The sequence below is a fragment of the Dermochelys coriacea genome, chromosome 19, assembly GCF_009764565.3.
Source record: "Dermochelys coriacea isolate rDerCor1 chromosome 19, rDerCor1.pri.v4, whole genome shotgun sequence".
Taxonomy (NCBI): domain Eukaryota; kingdom Metazoa; phylum Chordata; order Testudines; family Dermochelyidae; genus Dermochelys; species Dermochelys coriacea.
In genome coordinates, this window is record NC_050086.2 from 10,111,175 (window position 1) to 10,138,104 (window position 26,930).

The 26,930-nt window shown below is 44.4% G+C and overlaps 1 protein-coding gene across 1 annotated transcript in view; it reads left to right on the top strand.

Moving 5' to 3' along the window:
* Positions 1-10,631: 10,631 nt before the first annotated feature.
* RPS6KA1 (ribosomal protein S6 kinase A1) overlaps positions 10,632-26,930 on the top strand; it is a 66,984-nt gene continuing 50,685 nt past the window's right edge. Inside the window, exons 1-2 of the mRNA XM_038377756.2 lie at positions 10,632-10,840; positions 21,714-21,758. Of these exons, the coding sequence (XP_038233684.1) occupies positions 10,778-10,840; positions 21,714-21,758 (108 nt within the window). The 5' untranslated portion in view covers positions 10,632-10,777. The remainder of the gene's footprint in view (positions 10,841-21,713; positions 21,759-26,930) is intronic.

Sequence of the window (26,930 nt, forward strand, 5' to 3'; positions counted from 1 at the left end):
GTTATTTTCTGGTCTGGGAAGTAAATCCCTTCCTGCAGCCATTTAAACAGGCCAGAGTTCCCCCAGCCATCCCACGTTGATGTTGGTGAAACGTCCCTTGTTATCCCCCAGTGCTTGCAGCACCATTGAAAAGTACCCCTTGCGGTTTATGTACTGGCTGCCCTGGTGGTCCGGTCCCAAGATAGGGATATGCGTTCCGTCTATAGCCCTACCACAGTTAAGGAATCCCATTACAGAAAAGCCATCTAGTATGACCTGCACATTTCCCAGAGTTACTATCTTTGATAGCAGCAGCTCAGTGATTGTGTTGGCTACTTGCATCACGGCAACCCCCACAGTAGATTTGCCCACTCCAAATTGATTACCGACTCACCGGTAGCTGTCTGGTGTTGCAAGCTTCCACAGGGCTATTGCCACTCACTTCTCAACTATGAGGGCTGCTCTCATCTTGGTATTCTTGCGCTTCAGGCAGGGGAAAGCAAGTCACAAAGTTCCATGAAAGTGCCCTTATGCATGCGAAAGTTTCGGAGCCACTGGGAATCATCCCAGACCTGCAACACTATGCGGTCCTAACAGTCTGTGCTTGTTTCCCGGGCCCAGAATCGGCGTTCCACTGCATGAACCTGCACCATTAGCACCATGATCTCCAAATTGCGAGGGAACCACGGTTTTAGAGAAAAGTGTGTTCATGTCCTCATCGCTGCGATTGTTTGCCGTTCTTCTGGCGGAGGGAGGGGCGACTGCCAACATGGCTCACAGGGTTGGTTTACAGGAAATTAAAATCAACAAAAGGGGTGGCTTTGTGAGAAACAGAATGGTCCCGTCAAGGATAGAACTCAAAACCTCAAGGATAGAACTCAAAACTGGGTTTAGCAGGCCGTTGATTTCACGGACTGAGGGTGGAGAAAATGAATACAAAACAAATCTGTTCTATTTCTTGTTTTGATCCACTTCATCTATCTTTATACATCTTGCTGGCAGCAGACTGTGAAGTACGACCGCTTGCCATCGTCACCTCCTGGGTGCTCGGCAGAAGACGGTGCAGTATGACTGCTGGCCATCATCTTCTGCTGGCTGCTGATTAAAAGATAGTGCACTGCCAGTAGGAATGAATCACCATGAGACGAAACTTAAAAGGGAAATGACCTGGCTGAGTCACTCCCATGTTTGCCCAGGTGCCCCTGACCTCATCGAGCTCGGTTAAAAGAGCACCCTGGACTACGTCGATGACGGCTACCAGTCATACTACACTGTCTGCTGCCAAAAGGCAATAAACTGTTGCTGTGTAGTAATGCAGTACCACGTCTGCCAGGACCCAGGAGACATACGGTGACGGTTAGCTGAGCAGGCTCCATGCTTGCCATGGTATGGCATCTGCACAGGTAACTCAAGAAAAAAGGCGCAAAACGATTGTCTGCCCTTGCTTTCACGGAGGGAGGGAGGCAGGGAACGGGGGCCTGACGATATGTACCCAGAACCACTCACAACAATGTTTTAGCCCCATCAGGCACTGGGATTTCTACCCAGAATTCAAATGGGCGGCGGAAACTGCGGGAACTGTGGGATAGCTACCCACACTGCAACGCTCCAGAAGTCGACGGTTGCCTTGGTACTGTGGACACACTCCACCGACTACATGAACTTAGAGCATTTGTGTGGGGGGACACACAATCTACTGTATAAAAACACTTTCTACAAAACCGATTTCTATAAATTTGACCTAATTTCGTAGTGTAGACAAGGCCAGAGAGAAAGAAAAATAGCTGCCAAGGGCCTGGATTTCCAATGAGTCTGGGTCGTTTATTTGGTTTGTGTGGCCTAGGGGTTAGAGCCAAGAATCTGGGAGTCAGGACTTTTAGGTTTTCTTCTCAGCTGTGAAACTGATTCACTGTATGACTTTGAACAACTGACTTAACTTCTCTGCGTCTGTTGAAACATAGCAAAAAGTAGCTCCACATGACCTGGGCTAGGGTTTAAATTAAAATGAAAGAGGAGGATGAGGGACTTATCAGCTGCCATCTTCCACATGCTGGTCAGTGAGTGGCTCGAAACTCAGGAGCAGGAGAGGTCACCCTGCATCCCCCCACAGCATGTGTTCTCTTCCCCAGTCGCTGCAGGCCTTCTCAAGTTTCCCACCAGTTGGGGTGGGTGGCATTTCCCAAAGTGTAAAATTGTTTAATTTGGAATGAATGGATGTAATGCACATCAGTGCCCTCTACACAGTGGGATGAGAACTACCCAGCTGTGTGTTGTAGGCACTGTACTGTTAATAACTCATTTGAGATTTTCAGCTAATTCAAATTGTGCTTCTGCTGGAGGGTGCTTTTGTTTTATGTTGCCAGGTTCCCCCATATCCCTGGCAAACCTGCCTCATGACCCAGGTGCCTGGATTTGTACAGTTTACTCTGCATTCTCCCCAGCTGGGGACAATTAAAGCACATCTGTCAGTTTCACTCTTTTTTTACAGTTTCTAATCATTTTCCCTTTCACATTCTCACTAGCTGGCATGGGGCTGCAGTGAGAGCTGGCTGTATGATGAACACCTCTGAGTGCCAATGATTCAACAAAATTTGCCAACTTCATTAGATAAACTATACACTGTGAATAAGTCGCTATCCCCACCTGCTGTTTCCCCTGGAATTGGCTTTAGGTTTTGTAAGGGCTTCTCTTCTATAAAACATTGAAGCCACATTTGATCCACCATTGTCTCGTCCACACAGGGAGCTGAAGGCAGCTAGGATCTGAAAGGCTGCGCCAGTTTCTTGTTAGCTGATATTACTAGCTTGAACTTCCTAATGCATAGCTGAAGTAAATGAAACTGCATGTCTGTGCAGTAATCAGGCAATAAGGAGACTCCACAGTGGCTTATCCTGGATCCAAAAGGCTAAACAAGAGAAAAATATGAACAGGCAGTGAAAACAACTCCTCTGAGGTCCTATGAGATATTTGAAGGTAACAGCAGCATCAAAATGGAATTATTCAGAGCATTATCAGGTTCACATAGCTGAAATACCAAAAAGCAAGAGAGCTTCAGCTCCTGGTTCAGTTCATCCTAAGAAGAGATGTCTGAGCTTTGAACAGAATAATTTTTCTTTTTGTTTGGATGTCAAGTGTTCTGCTCTTCATGGAAATTAGTTTCTTTGCATCCAGGAAATGGAAGGTAACTGATATCGGGGAAGACTGACGGAAAGATTGTAGCCATGACAACCAGCAGATATGGCCTTGCTGCCCAGATGGCTGGTGCCTGATTGGTTCCCATGTCCTCCCAGGATGTGTTCCCAACCTCAATGGGTCCCTTTGCTCAGGACACCTATTGTCTCCAACTTGGTGCTCTGGAGACACAGGTGGCAAATTCCCAAATAAAAAGAGGCTCTCCTAGGCATCAGTTTAACCAATGCATTCTCTTTTAGCCAGACCGACCTTAGGCTGCATGTGCCCATGCTAAACAACCCTCCTGTAGATTTCTGGGGCTCCAGTCAAAAACTCTGGTCCATGACTAGAGCTCCTAGGTGCTATTGTGATACTTAACATAATAATTAATGTGGAAGCAGTGGACTGGATGGGGTCGGTGATCCCACAATCACTTCATAGAACCAGGAGCCTTTTTCAAAGGAAAATACAGTAAATGGTGCCATAAGAATCAAACTTGGTTTGAGTAGATGAGACGGCTTAATTCTTGCAAGAACTGGCCACATGAGCAATGTCAGGAGGGTCTGTGAGGCTCATGTTTGTGTTTGCAGAAGATGCAGGTATTTGTCCTGTTAATAGGCCCTCACTACACATTGAACACTCTCTTCCAGGGGAATTAGAGTGAGAGAACTGATTGTGTTCCCTAAGGAACTCACTGTACCATAATCTGCAGTGATGTACTTTCCGCATTCCGGCTGCTGCCTGGACCTGCCTCAGAAAGCAGTGGCATTTCAGGCAGCTGTAATCACACATGGTGGTGAGTACAACAACGGAAAGAAATCCGCCACAAAAGGAAAAAGTAATTGGTCATTAAACACGCCAGCCAAAGTTTCTCATTTACAGAGCTCCTGTTTTATGTCTAAAAGGTGACACTTGCACCACGCAAAGGGAAAATGTCTCTGGGATCAAAACAATGTTATCCCATTATGGTGGTAAGAGGAGGGGAGATTGGGAGTTTTCAGCTTGGAAAAGAGAGGACTAAGGGGGGATATGATTGAGGTCTATAAAATCATGACTGGTGTGGAGAAAGTAAATAAGGAAATGTTATTTACTCCTTCTCATAACACAAGAACTAGGGGTCACCAAATGAAATTAACAGGCAGCAGGTTTAAAACAAACAGAAGGAAGTATTTCTTCACACAATGCACAGTCAACCTGTGGAACTCTTTGCCAGAGGATGGTATGGAGGACAAGACTATAACAGGGTTAGAAAAAGAACAAGATAAATTCATGAAGGCTAGGTCCATCAGTGGCTATTAGCCAGGATGGGTAGTGTGGTATCCCTAGCTTCTGTTTGCCAGAAGCTGGGAATGGGCCGGACGACAGGGCATGGATCACTTAATGATGACCTGTTCTATTCATTCCCTCTGAAGCACCTGGCATTGGCTACTGTCGGAAGACAGTATACTGGGCTAGATGGACCTTTGGTCTGACCCAGTCTGGCCATTCTTATGTTCTGCTCTTATGAGAGGATGACGGGACTCCTCTGAGTTTTAATCCTGGCTCTGCGACTGATTTGCTCCATGACATGGTCCTCAGTTTCCCTATCTGCACAAGAGGAATAACAGCAATATACTAGAAGATCATTTCAGATTAGTGCATTTTAAAAAAACAAAATACCTACATACCTACTGCACAGGGTTGTTGTAAGGCTTAATTAACAATGTCTGAATGCATGTAGAGTGCAGACCACACTGATCTTGCTCAGTAAATAATAGCCTTGGTAATGGGACTCATCCTGAAAATTTGTGCTTGGAATCCCATTACATTTATTTGTGTGAGTAAAGACTGGTGGGATTTGGTCTGATGCTTGTAAAATGATCTGAGACGGCCTGATAAACATTATATAGGAAGACAGGGATACAATTTTGAGTCTCAGAAAGTATAGAGATATACAGGAGAATAAAGAGAGAGGCATTATCCATACACCTCCAAACTTACAATACAATAATCTAGTACAACACACTGTTAAAAAGATGTTCCTGGTGCATCTTGGCTCCAGAAAGGAGAAGCGGACAGATAAGGTGACTCAGGGGATCACTATTCCTAGGCAGCTATGCTGAGTAGCTATGGTCTGTGCATTCTTATACAGGGAACACAAAGGGGCCAGCAAATCAAACAGCTTTTAATGCGAAAGAGAGAACTGTACCTATGGCCAAGCCTGGGAAAGCTGGTTGTTTGTTGTTTCAATGGATGTTACTTTCACATACATCACAATCACTCTGGATGGGAACACATTTATAAACCAAAAGTCAGCCAGCTTCAGATGCTAAAATGTCTCCTGCTGTAAATGAAGAGGATTTGGATTTTGAAACTGGAGAAAACAAACAGCAATGCAGTATTTTGAGTTTTTCAGTGAATGTAATACTGTGAAAGGGGCCATTTAAGAGTTTTGGAGACCGCTGTGCCTCCATCAAAGCCATAATGCTGCCCCAAAGACCTCTGCACTTACCTGAAGAGAACATTTGGAAAGGAAGAAGGTTGTTTAGCTTCATTTAGCCATTGTGCTCTTTTGGGTGCCAACACTGGAGCCACCTGGTATGGTAGCCTTTTAGCTGGGAAATACAAATTGGGCTGAGACCACTACTTTATTTCACCTATCAAGAAAACACTTTCAGTCACCATTGCCCGGGGCTCACCTGGCAACCTAATAACGAGGCTCCATATTCTATTACCAGTCACCTGTATCTTTCAGGGTTGTCTAGTGCAGGAATCAAACTTCGTAAGGGAGGCACTCTGGCCTATTGATTACAGCAGCAGATTTGGATTCAGGATTCTTGCATTCTATGGCCAGCTCAGCCATTGAATTGCTATAAGAGTTATCTAATCTAATTTGGGGATACTATGTAGCCACCTTTGAGAAGTTCTTTGAGGTCTTTGTATAAATGAAAAAACAGAGCACAAGCACTATCGTGCTAATACTCATGCAGTGGTTTTTTTCAGTTAAAAAAAATCTTGAATTTACAGTTTTACTGTGAAACTGTGGCTTGTGTGATTTGATACTTTGTCTAGACTCTTCGGCATCCCTGGGTGTGGATCTTTCTGTTCCCTTCAAATTAAATAAATCGTTTCTATAAAGCTCAATATTTCCTGTCTTTTGTCAAGCGTGCGGTCAACTTGCAAACCTTTCTGCTGTGAAATATGAGCAAATTTCAGCATCTCAATAGAGCCATCAGGGGATAGAGTCAGTAGTGGATTCTCTCCCTATCTCTCTAGTTGAATTCCAACACACTTTGCTCTGCGTTTCAAATAGAATCCCTCTGGATCATGGCCATTAACCTCCCACAATAATCTTGAAAATTGTCTTGCATTCTTACTGATTACTGTACCACTGTTAAGTGCTAGAAAAATACCAGTGCTGTAAACAGAGCACCGCATCCAGGGCCATGTGCATGCCAACTTTTTAACACACCAAAAGGAAACTATTTTTAACATATTTTCACTCTTTACAATAGCAATAATGATTTCTGGGTCAGAAAATTCACAGCAGTTAATGGCCAGCTGGATGAAGGTTATATCCTCAGTTGCTCCACTTGATTGTTAAAGACCTGCTCTTGCAAGACTTCCAGGCAAATCTCCTCTTTGAAGTCAATAGGAGTTCTGCATGCCAACTGGTGGGAAATGCCCTCTCTGCCAGTAATGGCTTAAACGTATCACTTCAGTTAGACACCAGGGCTGGATGATTCCTAAAGTGCGGCGGAATCAAGGCCAGTGCTACCATGGTGGAATTGCCAAAGGTCAGCTTCATGGGCCTAGATTTGATCTTCGAGGGTTGGAAACAGCCACTTTGCTCTCCTGCTAGAAAGCCCCATGCCATGCATGCTTCCGTCTGCATTCATCATAAAAGTCAATCTGATATAATTCAAGAACATAAAGAAGTACTAAAAGTTACATGGACTTTGCAAACAAATGAAAGGAAAATAAGTCAGATGTTAGGTCTTCCAGCATTGACGGTATCTCTTTTATATTGCTAGTCAAAGCAGGTTTAATTCTGCAGCAGCAGCAGGAGGATATCAAGCAACAAGGAGCACTCCTAGAAAGCTCTGGAGTTAGATTAAATTATCCTAGACAAAACTCATTTCAACTTGCTCTTACAGTGATTGATATGGGGCCTAATTTGTCCATAACAAGAATTCACTAGTACTATTCTGGCTGTTTTGTACTCCACAAGACTTTCATCTCAGGCTTGGGGATTTACAGTTCTGAGGTGTGGTCTAAGCACAGGACTGGGAGCCAGGAGATCTTAAGGTTGGCTCTGACACTATGTCTCTCTACGACCTTGGGGAATTCTCTGCTTCCGTTTCAGTACAACAGATGATAATATGGACCCAGTTCACTGGCCTGTTTTGAAGATTATTTAGTAATTAGTTAATATCTATTTAATGTGCTTTTAAGATTAAAAGTGGGATTTTCAAAAGTGATCAGTGCTGACCTAATCCTGCTCCCCTTGAATTGCCCGCAGGCCAATGAGAATGCAGGATCGGGACCTTAGATTGTAGGCTCCTTGGGGCAGAAATTGTATTTTTGTGCTTTGTACATTGCTGGTTCTTAACAAACAAAGGAAAATACTTTTATCTCCCACATTATGATGTTTGACCCTTAGCTGTATCTGTCTTTTTAAAAAATTGTTTATTTAACAAACAGTTTTATAATGAAATACAAACATTTTTTTTTTGCAGAAGGTGGACAGAAGGAGCAGAGTGTTACATTTTTGTACTTGGGAGGGATAGCAGATAAGAATAGCAATTTATAATTAATACTTCACTTTCCTAAGGCACCTGTCATCTGAGTATCTCTCGATAAACCGTACAAAGCTGGATATGTATCAATTTCCCTAGTTTATGGAAAAACTGAAGAATGGGGCTTGCACAAGGTTGAACAGTGAGTTAATGTCAGACTCAGAAAACAGACCCCAGATTGTCGGCCTGCCCCTCTCCTGCTCTAATCACTAGCCTGCACTGCCTCCCACTAATTTAAGCTCACTACGCCCTTCTTGTGGGGGTATTTTCCAGGGTTATATATACAATGAAGGCAGCATACAACTCAGCTTAAAGCTTAGGGAGGAGATTTTCCATGGCACACATGGCAGTTGGGCACCTCACTCCAATTGGGCAGTGAGAGTGGGTATCTAGCTGCCTTTTGTGCCTTTGAAAATCTCCCTTACCAGTAGAAATATGTACACATAACAGTTGTACATATTTAAGTACAAACAGTACTTAAAATCATCCAAAACCATGAGGGGCTCTATGATGTAAGGAATCCAGGGACGCCTATGAATATGGGACCTTCTATATGTGTTCAGTTATTTTCATATATATATTAGGGAAGATCCTGTCACTGACCAGTGTTACTATTCAAACAATGCATGTAAATGCCTATGCACAACCACTGAGCTTTGCCTTTAAAGACGTTACCATATGTTGAGATACTGGTCTGTTTTATGTCTTCAACTGTACATATCTTCTGACAGGTTGATTCAATCTGTCCTCCCTCTCCCTATTTTAGCCAAGAAATCTTGAGGCTTCCTCTCCACTTCCTTTTGCTTAATGCTTGAAAGACAACAGAAGTGATTTTCTGGGTAAGCATATTCATATATCCTCCATCTCCTTCCTTGATTTAGACCTTTGTTTGCCTCCACTCTCAATAACTTTATTCTTTGACCTTAATTTCTCCTTTTCCTCCCACATCTAAGTCTGTAAATTCATAGATCTTAAGGCCAGAAGATACCATTATGATCATCTAGACTGATGATACCTATATAACACAGACCATAGATTTTTAACCAGGAATTCCTGTATCAAGCCCTTATCTTGTGATCAAGGATGTTTTTGTTTTTAAAACATCCAGTCTTGATGTAAAGACTTTAGGTGATGGAGAATCTACCAAATCCCTTGGTAAGTTCCAGTACTTAATCACTCTAACTTCATCTCCGATTATCACTCATTCTCAGGCTCCACATCAAAAAATTGCTTAGCCCAGCCCTGGTTAAAAACTGATATAATTTAAAAATAATTCAGATAGGAAAATATTCTCCCCTTGTTTTCCCCTTGAGGAGCCTCTGATCAAGCAAGTCAAGGGGAAATGAAAAAGGGACTATTCAGTCTCTTTTGTAATTTGGTAAACAGAGCGGCTTAGTCTAGTGGACCGACTTTGGTAATGGGAGCCACAAGTTCCTACATGCAAATCCTAACTGACACTCACTCGCTGCGTGGCCTTGGGTAAACCACATAGCCTTTGTCCACACTAGACATTTGCTCTTTACATTTCCCAGCCTTATCACCACTGGTTTGGCTCTCCTGGTAGGTATCGGATAACTTATCTCTAGATGAAAAGCTTAATTCTTGTATCAAGAAGGCAGCAACCACATTCAGCCATCACTAAACACCAAGATACGGATCTATCAGACTTACATTTTGAGCATACTGCTGTATTATGGTGAGACCTGGACCACCTACAGCAGGCATGAGAGAAGGCTAAATACCTTTCATACTCCCTGTCATCACTGTCTTCTAAAAAGCAAGTGGGAATCCAATGTTCTTGATGACACCAAAGTACTTGAGAAAACAAAAATACCAAGTCCAGTTGCTATTCTCAAACACTCAGATGTCTCTGTTAGACTCTCATCTGCTCACCAGGTGGACAAAGGCCACATTCCAAAGGGTGTACTGTATGGATGCTTCAAGGCCACGAGGCCAACCTAAGCTCAGATTCCAGGATGTTCACAAGAGGGACTTGAAAACTTTCAGCATCAACCCCACAAGCTGGGAAGATGCAGCTAGAAACAGGCTATGCTGGAGGCTGTGGTACATCAGGAGTCACAGAGGCTGAAGAGAGTTGGTTGAGAGAGAGGAAAGCACAACAGACCTCAAGTGTAGACTTGCTCTGGCTTCATCTTCTGGCCCCTCTAGAGCTCTATGCCTGTGTTATCTGGGTCAAAGACTGTAGCAGGAGAATTGGAGAGAGGAGGAGGGTCAGGTTCTATCTTTTGCTCAGGAACTGGATTTTTTTTAGCCACTCCTGATGCAGCAGCATGAGACTTACTGAACTGAACTGCTTTGCGCTGACACCAGCCTCTTTTAGCACCTGGGAAGGGGTGAACATTTTCACGGAGGCGGGGGGGCGGGCAGATTTTGAGGTGCCCCTTGAAAGAATGAGACTTTGGTTGCACCCGAAGCAGGGGTATAGAGGGGGGATTCGGGGAGCTCCTGGAAAGGAGCGAGAATCTGTACCCCCTAAAGATGAGGCTCTGGGCTGCAGCCCTGCCCCAGCACTAGGAGGGGATCCGTGAGGGGTGCGGACTGAGTGCACCCCCCTTGGGCAGAGCGTTAGCTTCTTTCCGTGCCCGGGTCCCTCTCGGGGCAGGCTCGCCCCGCCCGGGGACTGCGCCCCGACTCCCCGGGGGAATGCAGCGCCCCGGGCCCGCCCCGCGGAGACACTCAGCCAATGGGGCGGAGGGGGCCGGCGCTAGAGGCCGGTGCCCAATGGGGGCAGCGAGCGGCGCTCGGGAGCGGAGGGCGGCGGAGCTCGGGCTGGAGCCCCAGCGCTGTCCCGCCGGACCCACCTGCAGCCCGGGCCAGAAGCCGCCAGGATGCCGCTCGCCCAGCTGGGAGATCCCTGGCCCAACATGGAGCTGGTGCAGCTGGACACGGAGGTGAGGAGGGGGGCGCAGGGCACGGAATGCGGGCGGGGAATTTTTTTTTGGGGGGGGGCCCTTTTGTGGGGAGGGGCCTGCAACCCTCCCCCCCCGCGTACCCCTTGCCCTAGGGTGTTGGGGGCCCGGCTGGGGTGGAGGTAGCCCCCCCCCCCATCCTAGTTGTTGGTGGGGTCTGGGGAAGCCATGCGAGCCCCTGCGCGGCAGAGAGGGGAGCGGGACCCCTGCCTGCCCTGGGGGAAGGGGCTGAAGGGAGCCTGCCTGCCCCACGGCGGGTCTGGGTCTGAGCCAGGGCAGGAGGGCCAGGCTGGGCGAGATCCCAGAGAGGGTGGGAGAGGGATGTTTTTCTCTCCCATTGAAAGCCCCGAGGTCAGCGCTGAGGAGAAAGTGGTCCCCCCCCCCCCCCCCCCAATCAGAGAGACTCACAAAGTTTCCCTTTGAACAAAGAAAGTGCCCAGGTCTCCACTTCACCCAGATGAGGAGTATGGCAGCTAAGCCTCGCTGTAGGCTTGCCTACCAATTAAAGACATAAAAAATCCCATAATTGATCAGATGAATGCAATTAGGGATTCTACACCCAAGATCGCTGCTCTGGATCATCTCTCTGCCCCCCACCCTGCGCTAAAGGAATTGAGAAATTCATTTTTGGGGAGGTGGGGAAGGCAGGGACTTCTCACCTGATCCAAACAACATGTCTGCAAGCAGGTTTCAGGGGTTCTAGCAGCCAGCAGTTAGTTAGTTAGTTATGTTGTCTAAGCAAAGAAGCAGATTCATGGTAACCCTATGAGTTTTGTGTGCTGCCCTGAGGCTGCCATCCATAATTCACTGCATTGATTTGGCCTATCACACTGCAATTTTTAGGCTGCTGAGCCCCTTAGGGGTGACCTAAGGCTGTTCAAACCAGTCCGGGGCTAAAACTTAGTGCTGAATAGTGTCTGTCCTCAAGCAATCTTTTGTCCCCTTGTGGGGGCGGGAGTTCTACAAGTTTCAAATAAAAACAACAAACTGTACAACTGTTGTCTTTTAAAGCACATTTTAGAAGTGTTTTGCCTGTATTACTTTCTTAATATTGCAGAGGAATTAACTTCTTCAAAAAGTGTCTTTTGCCTGTATCTCTCCTGTGTGTAATACATATGTTACACATGCACAACTAATCAAATTTCCTGAGGATTTGTAGGAAAACCATCCACCAGTACACTTGCTAGACGGAGTGCATTGTAATGATCTGTCCGATCAGCGTATTAACCACTCCTTAAGCTATATTTGACCCTAGATACTCTCCTTCCCTTAATTTTTTTTTTTTTATCCAGCTTGCAGTCTATCCAACATTTAAGGGCCTAATTAAACCCAACAAATGCTCTGAAGTGCAGAATGAAGTCCGGAACTCTCACCTTATCTCCGAATCTCTTGTTATTTAGATTGCGATAGTGCTACAAGTATGCTAGGATCTTTCCAAACGTGGATGAAAATGCAGTTCCAGCTTCTAAGTCCCAAGTCAAAATGTCCCCATAAGAGCACTACATTGCTTCCCCTTCAAAGCATGCACACTGACACTTCTCAGAGTAGCAGCCGTGTTAGTCTGTATTCGCAAAAAGAAAAGGAGTACTTGTGGCACCTTAGAGACTAACACATTTATTAGAGCATCTCTAATCCAGTTTGCTAGGATGGGCATACATTTAAAATTCCCAGGTGTTCTATCACGTATAAACACTTCTTTCTCGCATACACACTTTTCTTTCCTTCCTGCTTAAATCTCTCCCCCCGCCCCCCGTAACTCAATCTTTGTTTAGATGGACAGGATACAGCATGTGCCATAAACATGCCTTGTTGCAGGCTTATGCTACAAATTTTTGGGTGCAAGTTTGGGGAGCATTTAAACTGAATACTAAAGAATCACCTATGGCCGAGTACTATGTAACTGAGCTCCTACTAATGGTAACTAGACCCAGCACCTTTATTCTACAGCTTGTGTTTTTCTCGGGCCCTGAGGCTCTCCCTTTGTGTGGTATTCTGCCTACCCACCACCTCACATGGGTGCACAAGCTGAGGTTCTCCTGCTAAAGCTGACCAGTCCCTAACACTTAGCCTCTTGATAGGTCTTTCATGATAAAGAAAGAAACTTGACTTGAAACCTCTGAGCAATGACAAAAACAACAAATGTTCTGTTGCGAGAATGTCATTGGTCACAGTTGCCCCTTCTCTTTGCCAGCCAAGGCCTGCAAAGCTTTGGGTTAATGCTTCACCATGCTAGTTAGCAGCAGTGCTAAGGGTCTCCATCTGCTGTGGGCTTAGAACATCTGGGGTGCAAGGATAGGCAGAGGATTCATCTTGAAGTGGATTAACAGCATCTGTTGTAAAGTTTTGTGTCATCAATGCGCATGTGTGTGTACAGGGGTGGGAGAGGAGGCAGTTACTTGTTCCACAATGATTTGATCAAGAGGCCTGGTATCATGCCGTGCTTTCAGGGCTGACTTTTGCGGTGAGGTAACTGAGATCTGGAAGATGACAGTGCTGTAGTAAGATGCTTTTTTTTTTTTTTTTAAAAAAAGCGCAAACTTAATCGGAAGACCTCATAACACCTGATTACCCAGGAGGAAACTCTAACAGGAGGAAAAATTAATGCCAGTGTCAATGACATGCAATGCTGCTGGCAGGACTGGGATTTACTGCCTAATGCTGTGGACAACTGCGCTTTTGTGCGCTGCATGCCCGTCTGCTGACGGTGTCAACGTTTCTAGAGATACAGTGCTGACCTGAAACGGATGTCTTGGGGTTTTTTGTTTGTGGTGGAGTTCAGGTATCCAGTATGTTTGGAAATCAGTCCTGTCTCTGAAGTTTGTTTCTAACCTCAGGAGAATGAGGAAATGAATGAACTAATAGGAAAGGAGAACTTGTAGCACCTTAGAGACTAACAAATTTATTTGAGCATAAGCTTTTGTGAGCTACAGCTCACTTCACCGGATGCATCCAATGAAGTGAGCTGTAGCTCACGAAAGCTTATGCTCAAATAAATTTGTTAGTCTCTAAGGTGCCACAAGTACTCCTTTTCTTTTTGCGGATACGGCTGCTACTCGGAAACCAGTCATAATGAACTAATGCGTTCTCACCTACTGCCTCATTAGCAGCCTGATTTAAGTCTCGAAGGCCTGGCTTTTTTCCTGTCTCTTCTCCCACCCCCCAGACAGACACACACACACACCTTCCCTTCCCTTACCCCCCAGACACACACACCTTCCCTTCCCTCTTTGGGGTACTAAGCATCCACGACCCCAAAGAAAATCAGTGGGACCAGCAGGTTCTTAGCACCTCATGGCTTCGAAGGTTATTAAAGGGTGGTGAGGGTCTGCTGACCCTTCCTGTGAAGGGTAACGTAGCTACAAAACGAGATGATTCTGGAACGTCAGTTATGTAAATTACTCTGGGATCCTTGCCACAAAGCTTTTAAATGGGCTTCCATAAACCTTTGCTTCCTGAGTCATGGATCAGAGGTGTTATCACAGTGTGCGTGGAGGAATCAAACCTATTGTTTTTTTTTTTTCATGCTCCAGCAGCATTAGTAATCCATTTTTTTTTTTTTTTTGAGACTGGTCATAGTTGGTTCTGTTTGTCGCAGCAATCTCAAGTGAAGAAGGTGGGGCGTGCATGGGAGAGTGTGTGAGACCAATGCACTGCCGGAGGCAAGTAGGGTTGCATTTGAGTCCGGGGCACCTAACACTCAGCCTCACAAATATTTCAGTTCCTCTTCTGCTCTCTGCATTGATCAGAATGTTGCTTACATAATGAGGAAATGTGGGTGAAGTCAAGTGCAAGCAGTAGAAAATGAATCTGAGGGACTTAATTGTCATAGTAATGACAAGCAATTTCTAGGCAATGCTTTTCTCTAAGCTCTTGTTTCATTAGGCAAACATACAGCAACCTAACTGACAGTCACTTCAAACTGGAATTATTTTGCCCATTATAAATATGTCATCCTCTCTCTACTGAACAAAAGTTCTCCATGGCTAACTTGTCTCTTGTGAACATCTTAGTTAAACGTTGCATACAGCAGGGATCAGATAAAGAAGGAAGCTATGTGATCTCAATCTCTATTAATACGTTTCTCCAGCATCACACAGGCAATTCATCAGTCTGTCATCTGGGCTATGCAGTGTTGTGTGGGGTGTTTTTTTTATTTTGTGGCGTTTTCCTTCCTGGAATCACAATCAGCTAAGACTCTCAAGTTCCATTTAAAAGAAAATTAGCAACAAAACAGTTTGCATATCAAAGTACCAAAGACTTTTGAGTGAAGGGTTTGATTCTCATTAGAGAGAGAGTGTGTTGGGATTTTGTACATCAGCACTTAATGTTTCACCATTCATAGAAGTGAGTGGGGAAGCTTCTTTCTGGATGTGCAATGTTCTAGTTATGTTTAGGCATGGAAGGATTAGATTTTTATAGGTAAATGTCGATAAACATTAATTTCACCATACAAACATAAATGGATGAAAAAATATTTCCATCAATAGCATAGTAATCTATATTTACAGCTAGGCAAAATAAATTCTTCTTGAGAACTTAGTTTAAGGATATTTACTCAGTATATTTTGACATGTGATATTGACAATTTGTGCTTTATTGCTTATAAAACTCTAACTTTTTGAATCTCAACATCTACTGTCATCAAATTATTGTCTGACTTCCCCCACCCCATAATTTTATGCAACTGTAAAAATTTAAATCAATAACTGAAAAAATGCTTTAAAAGAATCAATATTATCAATTGAAATTATTTTAAAAAAATCCAGTTCTGCCTAGTCTAGTTATATTTTATGGCCATCTGAATAGTGACCAGTTGCAATTTAAAGCTTTAGAAATAGTACCAGGATATCTAAAGAGCAGATCTATCAGTAGTCCAAGGCTCGACTTAGGCTGAACACTCTAGTTAGAAAATATGTCTTGAGTGTCTTAATGGCAATGTAAAATATGAAACTCATTCTCTTATGACCCAAGGGGGAGGAGTTCTTCCTGCTTCTCTGATTCAGAGCAGCCATGGCTACCGTGTTCAGTTCTGGCAATTGCTTTCTGGCTGTGATAAGGATTATGTAGAATTAAAGGTATTTAAAAAGCAAGATGTCCTAAGATAAACATCTCCAAGTACAGCCTTAGGTAAGAGTTATGTAACCATATACATTTGCTTTCTTAATAGACGATTGTATTGGACAGACATCCCTATGGTGTTAAAGTCTGTGTATGAAGGGTTGCAAAGCTTGTTTCTGAAAGTGATGCACTTGGATATTTCTGGAGCAAGTGACAGCTAAAATCAACACTACAGGTGGTATGTCAGATTACCCTCTTACGCTGCACTCTCCTCAGAGGCAGAGCAAAGCTTGCTGGAAAAGTTGGGTGGACAGACTGCTGACTCCCAACAGAGATGCCTGTGAGCTGCAGTTTCTGTAGCTTGAACTGCTCTTCCTGGCCAGTCAGTGTCAGCCCCTTGTTAATACACAACACTCCAACTTCCACAGCCAAGTCTCATACAATGGCATTCTTGCAGCCCGCATTGCCTGGTCAGTACCTGTGGCACTCTCATCAGCATTGCTCTCTTCTGAGTCACCCTAGGGGTGGGGCGCTCGTGTAGCCTTATGTTTGGAAACAAGAGAACAGTTTGCTGCCATAGATTCTTTGGTTGTGCCACATATAGCTGGTTAGCTGTGTCTGTATAAGAATGTAAATTGGAGCCTTGAAAGATGCTTCTTACAAGACAAAAAGATGAAGCTGAAAAACCCACAGATTTGCTCAGGTGATTTATAAAGCATTAAACACAGCATGTTACCTGGGGAGGTGACTGTTCTACGTGTCAGGACAGAGATATGTACATAACTCCAGATGGGTCACAGAGATCTAAAGGTTTCAGAGTAGCAGCCGTTTTTTTTTTTTCCACCAAATGCATCCAGTGAAGTGAGCTGTAGCTCACGAAAGCTTATGCTCTAATAAATTTGTTAGTCTCTAAGGTGCCACAAGTACTGCTTTTCTTTTTAGAGATCTAAAGGGAAACCACCCGGTGAGGTGGTAAAGGGTTTTTTCTTTTTGGGGGGGGAAGAGTTTTGGCTCAAAGTGTGCAGGCTTCTTCCAGCAACGCTAAGTTGTACAGCAGTTTGAAAAATGACTCATTGGTTGGATGGATTTGGTTCCTGGTGGAAGCACGTATATGCGGGCAAAGCACCCCCTGGAATGTGTGCTTTGTTTTGATTTCTCCAAGCATCCCTGCTGCTCCCAGGCAGGATTACAGTCCCTCACAAAGAGCTTTCAGCAGAACACGTGCTCCTTGACGGGAGGAAGTCGGCAAAATGTGGCACTTAAGGGTATGTGCCAAATGCTTAGGAAGCAGGAAGAGGCAATAGGGTGAAAGGGGGAGACGCTGCCGGGATAGAGAATGCTCCCTTTCTGTTACAGCTCACTTGGTGCTTTGAAATTTTATGCTTCAATAGTCCCTTCCATCCAAAGATCTCAAAGCCCAAGGAAAGCTGTAGCAGACCCAGGTGTCACGTGCCTTGCCCACACTCTCTTGCTTTCCTCCTTCTATGCAGTCTAGAAAGAGATGTTCTTCTCCAAGTGGTTGTGGATGTGTGTACCACTTAGGTGTGCTTGTGGAGAACTTGGTATACCAGTACCTGGGGGGCGCAGCGCGTGTGCTCAACCTTTCCAGGCTACTGTACCCCATTCAGGAGTCTGATTTGTCTGGCGTATCCCAAGTTTCACCTCCCCTAGACTACCTGCTTATGCAATCAGACATAAAAATACAAGAGTCACAGCACACTGTTACTGAAAAATTGCTGACTTTCTCATTTTTACCATATAATTATCAAATTTAATTGGAATATAAATATTGTATTTGCATTTCAGTGTACAGAGCAGTATAAACAAGTCATTCTGTATGAAATTTTAGTTTGTACGGACTTGGCTATTGCTTTTTATGTAGCCTGTTGTAAAACTAGGCAAGTATCTAGATAAGTTGATGTACCCCCTGGAAGACCTCTGCATACCTCCAGGGGTACACATACCCCTGGTTGAGAACCACTGCCCTTCACCTCCTTGTCTCCTCCGGAGGCTATTTAAGGGCATCTGAGTTTGAGATTGGCCAAAGACTGTTTTTAGTTTCTGTGGATTGCCTGGGTGCAAATGAAAGCAGAGTTTGGCCCACGTGACGCTCAGTTCACTCTCCTGGCATGTGTCTCTAGTAGCCTCTGAGTGGCTGCTAATTAAATATGAAATTCCTCAACTTAAAATGGGCATTCCACCTCTTGTCAGACTTATTTTTTTAAATACATAAACGACTCTTAGAAAGCTGCATTTTTAATGAGCAGTGATTATATGAATTGTCTATCAGAAACAGCTGAGCCAATAAACACAAGCATGCTTCCAGCCCTTCTACACTAGTGAGAGCAAGGAGGCACCCTCCTCTATGCAAGGAAAGGATCCTACTTCATTTCTTAAATATCTTTGTAGGCTAAAGCCACTGACAGCTTCTCCTAAACAATATGTCTGTGATCTCTTGGAAACATTTCTGGTAGTTGGGTTCTGTAGTGGTACCATTATTTTCCTCTGGCCGCTTATGGTTGAAAATACTTCTGATTTTTTAAATTGCTCAAGTGTATGAGAGGAAACACAACGTGGTTTGGTCCTTTCTAAGTAGCTGAGTTAGAGCAAGCAGCTCTGATACCTTTGGGAATCTGGCCCTAAGTCCTTAAACCACCTCTAACCATGCCTTTTTGGGTGCTGCATGGATAACTGGTGGATGTGACTGATGAGTATATGTCCGCATGTATCTGTATCAAACGACAAACTCCATTTGTGAATGCCATTTTGACTGTAAATGGCACTGGGCCGTCATGTTGTGTTTTACCTCCATCTTGAACTGGGATTCCAGAAGGTGCCAAGAGAAATCCTTGTGTCTAAAACAGTCGGGAATCGTTAATCTGGATGGTTGTCTATTCAGAAGGAAGCACTCTAGGACAACTGAGCTGGCTTCAGCCTAGGGCAGTGGTTCTTAACCTTGGGTGCACGCACCCCCTGGGGGTACGAGATGCCCTTTCTGGGGGTGCGAGACGTGCCAGATTTTTTTAGACGGTAAATCGTCAAAAACACAAATTAAACACAGGCACGTAAGTAAAACTACTTTGTTTCATCAAACCTATGTATTTATTAACATTATACATTTTTTAACAATTACTGTAATATACAAACAAAAAATATATATAGGTTTAAAGAACTGACCTACTTCAACGATTTTTGATAAGCGGTGCGAGAACATATTTTGAGAACCAAAGGGATGCAGGCTGCAGTAAAGGTTAAGAACCACTGGCCTAGGGGAACCAGTTTTATCAGACTGGACTGCATGGGCCAGACTGAGGTGTATTTCACACAATACAAAAACCAGGGGTCACCCAATGAAATTAACAGGCAGCAGGTTTAATGCAAACTCGTAGTACTTTTTCACACAATGCACAACTAACCCGTGGAACTCATTACCATGGGGTGTTGTGATGGCCAAAAGTATAACTGGGTTCAAAAAAGAATTAGATAAGTTCACGGTGGATAGGTCCATCAATGGCTGGGGACACAACCCCATGCTCAGGGCAACCCTAAGCCTCTGACTGCCAGAAACCAGGAGCGGAAGATGGGTGGATCACTCTGTAATTGCCCTGTTCTGTATACTCCCAGAAACCCTGGTACTGGCCACTGTCCCACGCAGGATAGTGGGCAAGATGGAGCATGGTCTGACCCAGTGTGGCAACTCTTGTGTTCTCTTATGTTGCTTACCAGAGCTGCTCAGGCCAAGAAATGTGGCAAGGGTGCCAAGGTCATTTCCACAAACCCAAATTGAGTAATCCCTATTCCCGGAAGCTCTTAAGTACATACTTGATTTTCCCCATTGAAGTCAATAGCTTTAAGCATGTACTTAAGACCACACTTTAGAGAAGCAACTGGTTGTACTACAGCTTGAGACTGATCTCTCTAGGGTAAACTGGAAGCAACTGGAACTACACTGGTGTGAGATCAGAATTGGGCCCTATAGGTGTAAATATTGCAGGGTTAATGTAAGTCTAGCGGGCAGGGGTTCGCTCTCTTCTGTAACTGATGTGGCCATGCTGTGAATTGTAGTAGCTCTAAATTCACACATGCAATGAATTGCTCGGGGCATAGCTATCAGAGAAAGGGGGAATCTCCTGTTGGTGATATTCCTGGAGTTTGCTTCAAGGTTGTCAAAGTAGCCAGTGTTTCCCTCTTAGCCTTGTACAAAGCAAGAAGGAGAGACCAAGATCATAAACTTTTGTTACTCTGTTAAGGATATGAATAAAAATTTTCATCTTTAAAAGAAAACAAACAGACAAACAACGTTGGAGACTATCAGCTGTTTTCCACTGTGCTTATCTTTGAAGAATAAACTTGTATGTGAAGAGCTGAGTCTGCCAACTCCTCCCTGTGCTAAACTCTTTATCATGAGTTAGCCACCAGCTGGTACACATGAAGTTAGAAATATATTTAATTGTGTGTGTATCCTTCAAGACAAATGTGGAGCACCAGCAAGCTATGGTAGAAACTGAATCCTTGTAGTATTAAAGTGAGACTTTGTTAGTGTCACACTCCAAAAGCTGTCATACTAGGGGTCAATAAATGCAAGTTTTCTCTGCCTTGTTTTAAAGGGGCATGAATTAAACAGGGCCAAAACATCATTTCTTGTTAAAAGTGTTATGAAAGCTTGACACCAGTCTTGGAAAAACAAAACCACTTAATCCTAACAAAAGTTGATTTAAGCTCCTCCCACTCTACAATGTTTAAAACTCAGACATTACAGTGCTTAGAACATGAGAGTGAAGTGGGTTTTCTACCCATGAAAGCTCATGCCCAAATAAATCTGTTTGTCTTTAAAGTGCCACCAGACTCCTTGTTGTTTTAATTTCATTGTCTTTTGTTGCTCAAGTTGAGATGCAAAACAATAAAGAGCATAAATAGATGAGGCAAGTAGATTTCTCAAATTCTTTCACTTCACTTCTCAGCCAAGTTTATTAATAAACACAGGTAAATTGGTTTTACAGGGGAAGGATTTTTACAGAGTGTTCTTGCCACGCTGCTAAATATTAGATATCTATATTTAAGCAAATATCTCCCACCTATCTTCACCCCCAAGTCTGCTTGCTCCTACTGGGCTGCCATCTTGCTGAATTTGACACAGCTTTCAGGACTTCACTGCAGATTCTAGCAATAGAAGTTTGGCTAGCAAGCTAGTATTTATTGAATACAAAGGGCCAAATGCAGCCCCAAGCCAAGCAGTTGGTGCAGAAGGTCCTGGGGCACTGTCAGCAGTGATGTAAATGATGTCAAGTATAAGCCCATTTTAAGATGGGCATCAGCAATAAAATTGTAACTTCCGATCTGGGATTCATTCAATGCAAAGTGTAACATACACATCCATCTCGGCGTGTAGCTTTTCCTGCTAATACAAGAGCGTGAAGCTCACTCAGCTCTGCCTCTCCTTTAACCTATGCCCCCACCAGCCAATGTTCACAAAACAGCAAGCATGCATAAATCACGCTCCCTTGGCACACCTGGCTGAATGGCACACCATTCCAAAATGGTGCTGATTGTACCAGGTCTCTTTCGGTTGAAATGTCAGGGGTTTTTGACCAGCTCTACTTGCCATGTGTATCTGATGTGCAAGGGACACAATTGTGCTGTGTCTTATAAATCTGGCCCAAACAACTTCTGGAGGTTTCATCACCTTTTAGCCTAGTATAAAAAGTCTGTTCAGGTAAACTTGACTGCCCCTCTCCAAAATGGCATTTTCATAGTGCCTGGCATTTGCTAACAGTGGATTCTTCTTTGCATTTTGCAGAATGGGCAGGTTGCACCAGAAGAAGGTGGGAGACATCCATCAAAGGTAAAAAAAACAAAAACAAATGTAGCATCTTCAAGTCTCAGAAACATTCATCGAAGCTGTACATTACACTGCTACGTGTGACCTTTCGTCCAGAGCCAACTGAGTAATCCTTCATTTTATGGGGCGTGGCGAGGGGATGGTTTAAAATCAGCTGCTCTGTTGCTAACTGGGAGTAGGAGGAAGGGAGGGTGGGAGGCAGGGGAAGGGTTGAATGCCTGTGTCATGCCCCATCCTTGCCTTCTCACTTTCCCCTGGATTTGCATAGACAATTTCACCAGACCAGCATCTTGAATCTTCTCAATCACTCTCCTCCCAATGGAGGTGCACTGGAAATGGGCTCATTGGTTAGAACAGAGGATTAGCAGTCTGGACTCCTGGGATTGGTTGGTGGCTCTGATACTGACTTGCCCTGTGACCTTAGGCAAATCTCTTTACCTTTCTGCTTCCATTTCCCCATCTCTGGAAAGGTTAATAGAAATTCACAGCATATTGTGAGACTTGACTGTCAGTGCAACTGTCTTGAGGTTCTCCAAAAAAAGGTGTTGCAGGTGCAAAGTATTTCCCCTACACCTAGTCTTTATCTCTTTGGTATATGGCCCCTGTTACCATAGTACCTGGGTGCTTCACAGTTTTTAGTTTATCCTTGCAACACACTAGTGATTTCTACATCCCCTTTCAGACCCCTGCAAGGCGGAGCTAAGGTAGGTGCTATTGTCCCCATTGTACAGATGGGGAACTGAGGCACAGACAGGCTAGGATTTGCCCAAGGTCACACAGGAAGTCAGGGACAGAGAAGGGAATTTTACCTCCTCTCAGGCTAGCACCCTAACTGTGGGCTCATCCTTCTGCTCTGTAGACCTAATGCACTTTTTAGTCTAAATGTGAGCTGCATAGTGTTGAAGAATTTGATTTCAGGGATTTGTTTTCCCTGAGATGAACTAGCATCTAGTAGGAGAAATGAGATTCAAATGGAAGGTCTGCCTCTTAGCCTACAGGAACATCTTGCAACTTGCTGTTAATCTAACCCTAAACTGCACTAGTGCTTCTGTCTTGTTTCTCTACCTGCTGCACAAGGATGCTCATGCTGAGGAGTGAGGAATAATGACCGTCTAATTGGGACCCTGAAGGCATAAGCCCTTCAGTATGGGTAGATGCGTATTTAAAATGTAGTTTTCCACTATGCTAATATTATGGCTGTGGAGAAAGACCCTGTGGCATATGCAACACCTATCACAAGTCATGATGAATAGATTGTTCATCAGAGTTCATTCAACACGTTCTCTCCTAATCAGGAGTCACTCTTGGTATCTGATGTGTATCCTGGAAGGAGTCTTCAGTCTGACACCGCATTTTAGCCTGCAGCTCCATGGATTTTTCTTTCCTCTCTGATGGCCCTGGAGGTTGACTTTGATTGTGTTCCAGGAAGTTAGTTTCCCACTTCCGTAGATTTAATTTTGTTTCAGAGTAGCAGCCGTGTTAGTCTGTATTCGCAAAAAGAAAAGGAGTACTTGTGGCACCTTAGAGACTAACTTCATGATGCTCTAATAAATTTGTTAGTCTCTAAGGTGCCACAAGTACTCCTTTTCTTTTTTATTTAATTTTGTGCCATTCAAAGAAGTTTGAATGGAGTAGCAGTTGTCTTGCCTCTCTAGGGGCTGATGCCAAAAGAACCAATTCTTGTAAGCCAATTCTCTTCTCCAGACTTGTGCCCTGGCTTTTAATAAAGCTAATTGTTAAATTATATAATACATGGGTTGAGAAAAGAGTGTCTGTACATCTGGGTATAGTGCTTAGATTATTCACATTAGTATATTGACCTATTCCTGACTATTTTGGGTCTCTGATCTTCAACTTGCCAGTCTGATTTTAGGGGTGTCATCTTAGTGGCATAAAAGTAGCATGTAGAGCCTGATGCTGACACAGGATCTGCATTGAGAATACAGCCGGCCCTTCCTTCCCTGCCAGAGGTGTTGCCTCCTCTGGCTGGATTCCCATTGGCTCGCTGAGGCTCATTGTGGCACTTGCCTCTTTCATCTTCAAGCACGTTGCTGAGCTCTTCTCCTGTAAATGCAGGTGAAGCACAGCAGCCCTTGCTACCTCCAATAGTCTTTAAAAATCTGGGATTCCTTTTAGTCCAGTAATCCTACCTGGGAAGACAGCCCAGCTGATCCTGCTTTAGACTCGGCTCTATAGAAAGTGCAGCTGTGGGACTTCTGTTCCATTCTGAGAGAGGCTAGCTAACGTTTTCTCTACAGGCTGTGCAAGCACCTAAGCATTAAATCCCCATCCCCTTCCCCTTCATGAGGTGGTTACCACTTTACAAGTGGGGAACTCTGAGGCAGAGGGAAGTTAAGTGACTTGCCCAAGAGCTCACAGCAAGTTGGTGGCGGCTGGGAAGGGAGCCCAGGAGTCCTGAAGGCTAGTGTCTTGTTCGAGCCACTGGGTGACTATTCTTTGAGCCTTTCTAAATTTGCCATGGCCTCCGTGTCAGTCACACTGACAATAAACTACTACACATGGCTAACAAAAACCTTCCCATCCCAATCCAGGGCTTCAGTAACTTAATTTGTGAAATATCTGTTTGGAATAATAACCCTTATTTATCTTGTAAAAAAGTAGAACAACTGATGTTTTCTGATGCAAAGGAAGTCCCCACTTAAACCCCTTTTCTCTGAAATACCCTGTAACCAGCTCAACCAATTCTGGCAGGCCTGGATATCAGCAGAAAAATCTCCAAGGCTATCTTGCTTCATGTTTTCAGATCACTGAACTGGTTAGTTTGAGGTCAGATTGTCAGCAGTTGCTTGCTGCATTTGTAGAACTGGTGGTTACACCTTTACAGTCAGTAAGAAAAATTAAGTTAAGAAAAATTCCTCTTTGCATCTGTTGCATGGCTTTCTGGTCCGCTATGGCTGTGTTTGGAATAGTTGTAAGAGTAAACCCCTTATTTGGGGGGTTTATTCACTACCCTCTTACAACTAAGGTCATGGCTACACCAGACACCTACAGCTGTACCGATGCAGCTCTCCCACCAACATAAACCACCCCCAAGGAGCGGCAGTAGCTATGTCAGCAGGAGAGCGTCTCCCACCAACATAGCACTGTCCACACCGGTGCTTCTATCGGTGTAACTTGCGTTGCTCGTGGGTGTAGTTTTTGGCACCCCTAGTGACATATGTTATACTGACAAAAGTGCTAGTGTAGACATAGCCTAATTCTGTGATCTCACCTAAAAATAGCCTTCGTTGGTGAGATCAGCAGATAACTAGCATTACTCAGCTCCCACATGTAGTGCAGCCTGCCACTCCCTGTCCCCACATGTAGCCAAAATGTACTTTTTGTTGTGCAATAAGTGAAGGTACGCACTCTAGGAACCCATTGAGGTCCATCTAAAAGAGCCAGATAGGGACCTCACTGGATTCTGTATAAATCTTATGCTACCAGTAGGTAGTTTTCCTCCCACTCCCATAAGGGACTGTTCTGGTGGTGTGATATTGCATGTGCTACCTCTTTGCAGTCAGACATGAAGGACAGTAAAAGCTAGTGGACAAGGCTGGGAGTCAGAACTGCTGGGTTCTAGTCTCAGTTCTGGCACTGACTTGCCATGTGGTCTTGGGCAAGTCACTGTGCCTTAGTTCCCCATCTGTAAAATGAGGATAATTCGTGGGGGGGGGTTACTGCTTGCAAAGTTTCTTGTGATCCTTGTATAAAAGCATTATGCTAAGAACTGCTGCTATGTACAACAGCGGTATTGTAGATGTTGTAGGGCACTGTGCATTTTGAGAGTGCGCTTGACAGCTTTATTGGGACCAGTCTCGACACTCTCTGGTGTGAGTCAGTCTCTTTCAGTGGGACACAGATAGATGTAGTTGGAATGATTAACTGTATGAGTGTGAGTGCAATTGTAACACCACTGTCCTTGGCATTGAGCCCTATGTTCTGAAATGAACCATATTATGACTCTTCTTGTGTTCTTGAAGGTGGGTCTCCATAAAGTCTTGCCGTCACAAGTCTGTGCAAGCATCGTTCCTCACTCCTGCTCTGTGAGCACCTTGGCAGTGCCTGCAATTACGCTGGGGATGGGAGGAGTTATGTCTATTGACTTCTAAGTCCAGACCTGCTTTGCACTCCAGTAATAGTCTTGGGGAAAGGTAGCGTGACTCTTCAGGAGAAGCGATGAAATCTGAACTAATAGTCCAACCTTTCAGACCCTCCTTATAAGGAACCCACAGGCTGAAGATGACAAACCCCATACAGTATAAATGAGCATGAGCCCAAATCAGAGTCATGCTTACTAGAGTGCTGTTGGCATGCCCGGTACTGTACAGACTTGAACTGTCCTGGCTCCAAGAAGCTTGCAGTTTTTAGACAACATTAGTTCAGATCCACAATGCCAGAAGATGGATCCAACCCTAAACCAAGCAAGTTTTATAAAAAGGAAATTATGTAGGTAAAAGCTTAACTGTTGGTGTTGCTATTCCTGCTAAGCTCTACTGCATTTGTTATTGGCCTTTAGGATGGATGTATGGGACACTGCCCAGGCAAAAGAATTATATAAATTGTCTAGAAGAAAAGGAGTACTTGTGGCACCTTAGAGACTAACAAATTTATTAGAGCATAAGCTTTCGTGAGCTACAGCTCACTTAAGCTTATGCTCTAATAAATTTGTTAGTCTCTAAGGTGCCACAAGTACTCCTTTTCTTTTTGCGAATACAGACTAACACGGCTGCTACTCTGAAACCTGTCATAAATTGTCTAGGACTCCTATGGGTTGCTGAATGAAGGAACCTTTTTCTCTCTCGTTCTGTATCAGTGGCACAGACCTTTCATTGCTTATGGAATAAGGTCAGCAACGCTTACATCTAGGCCGCCCCCTACCAGCCTGTTAACATTTATTTTCAAAGCCATTTGAGAGGCCTCCGTTTTTCCTTTTATCTTCATTTCCTTTGACACAACATGAGCTGGAACTATTGTTCTTCTTTGAATGATGGTCCCTATGTGTATTCCACACACGCCCATGAGCGGCAGGTGAATCCCTGCTTTGGGGAGGCTAGCCCACCAGCCCCACCCCTTCCGCCCAAGGCCCTGCCCCCCATACACTGGAGCCCCGAACCCACCCCGAAAAGGAAAAGCCCTGAGGGGGCCCGCCTGCCCCTCTCCCCCAAGTGCTGG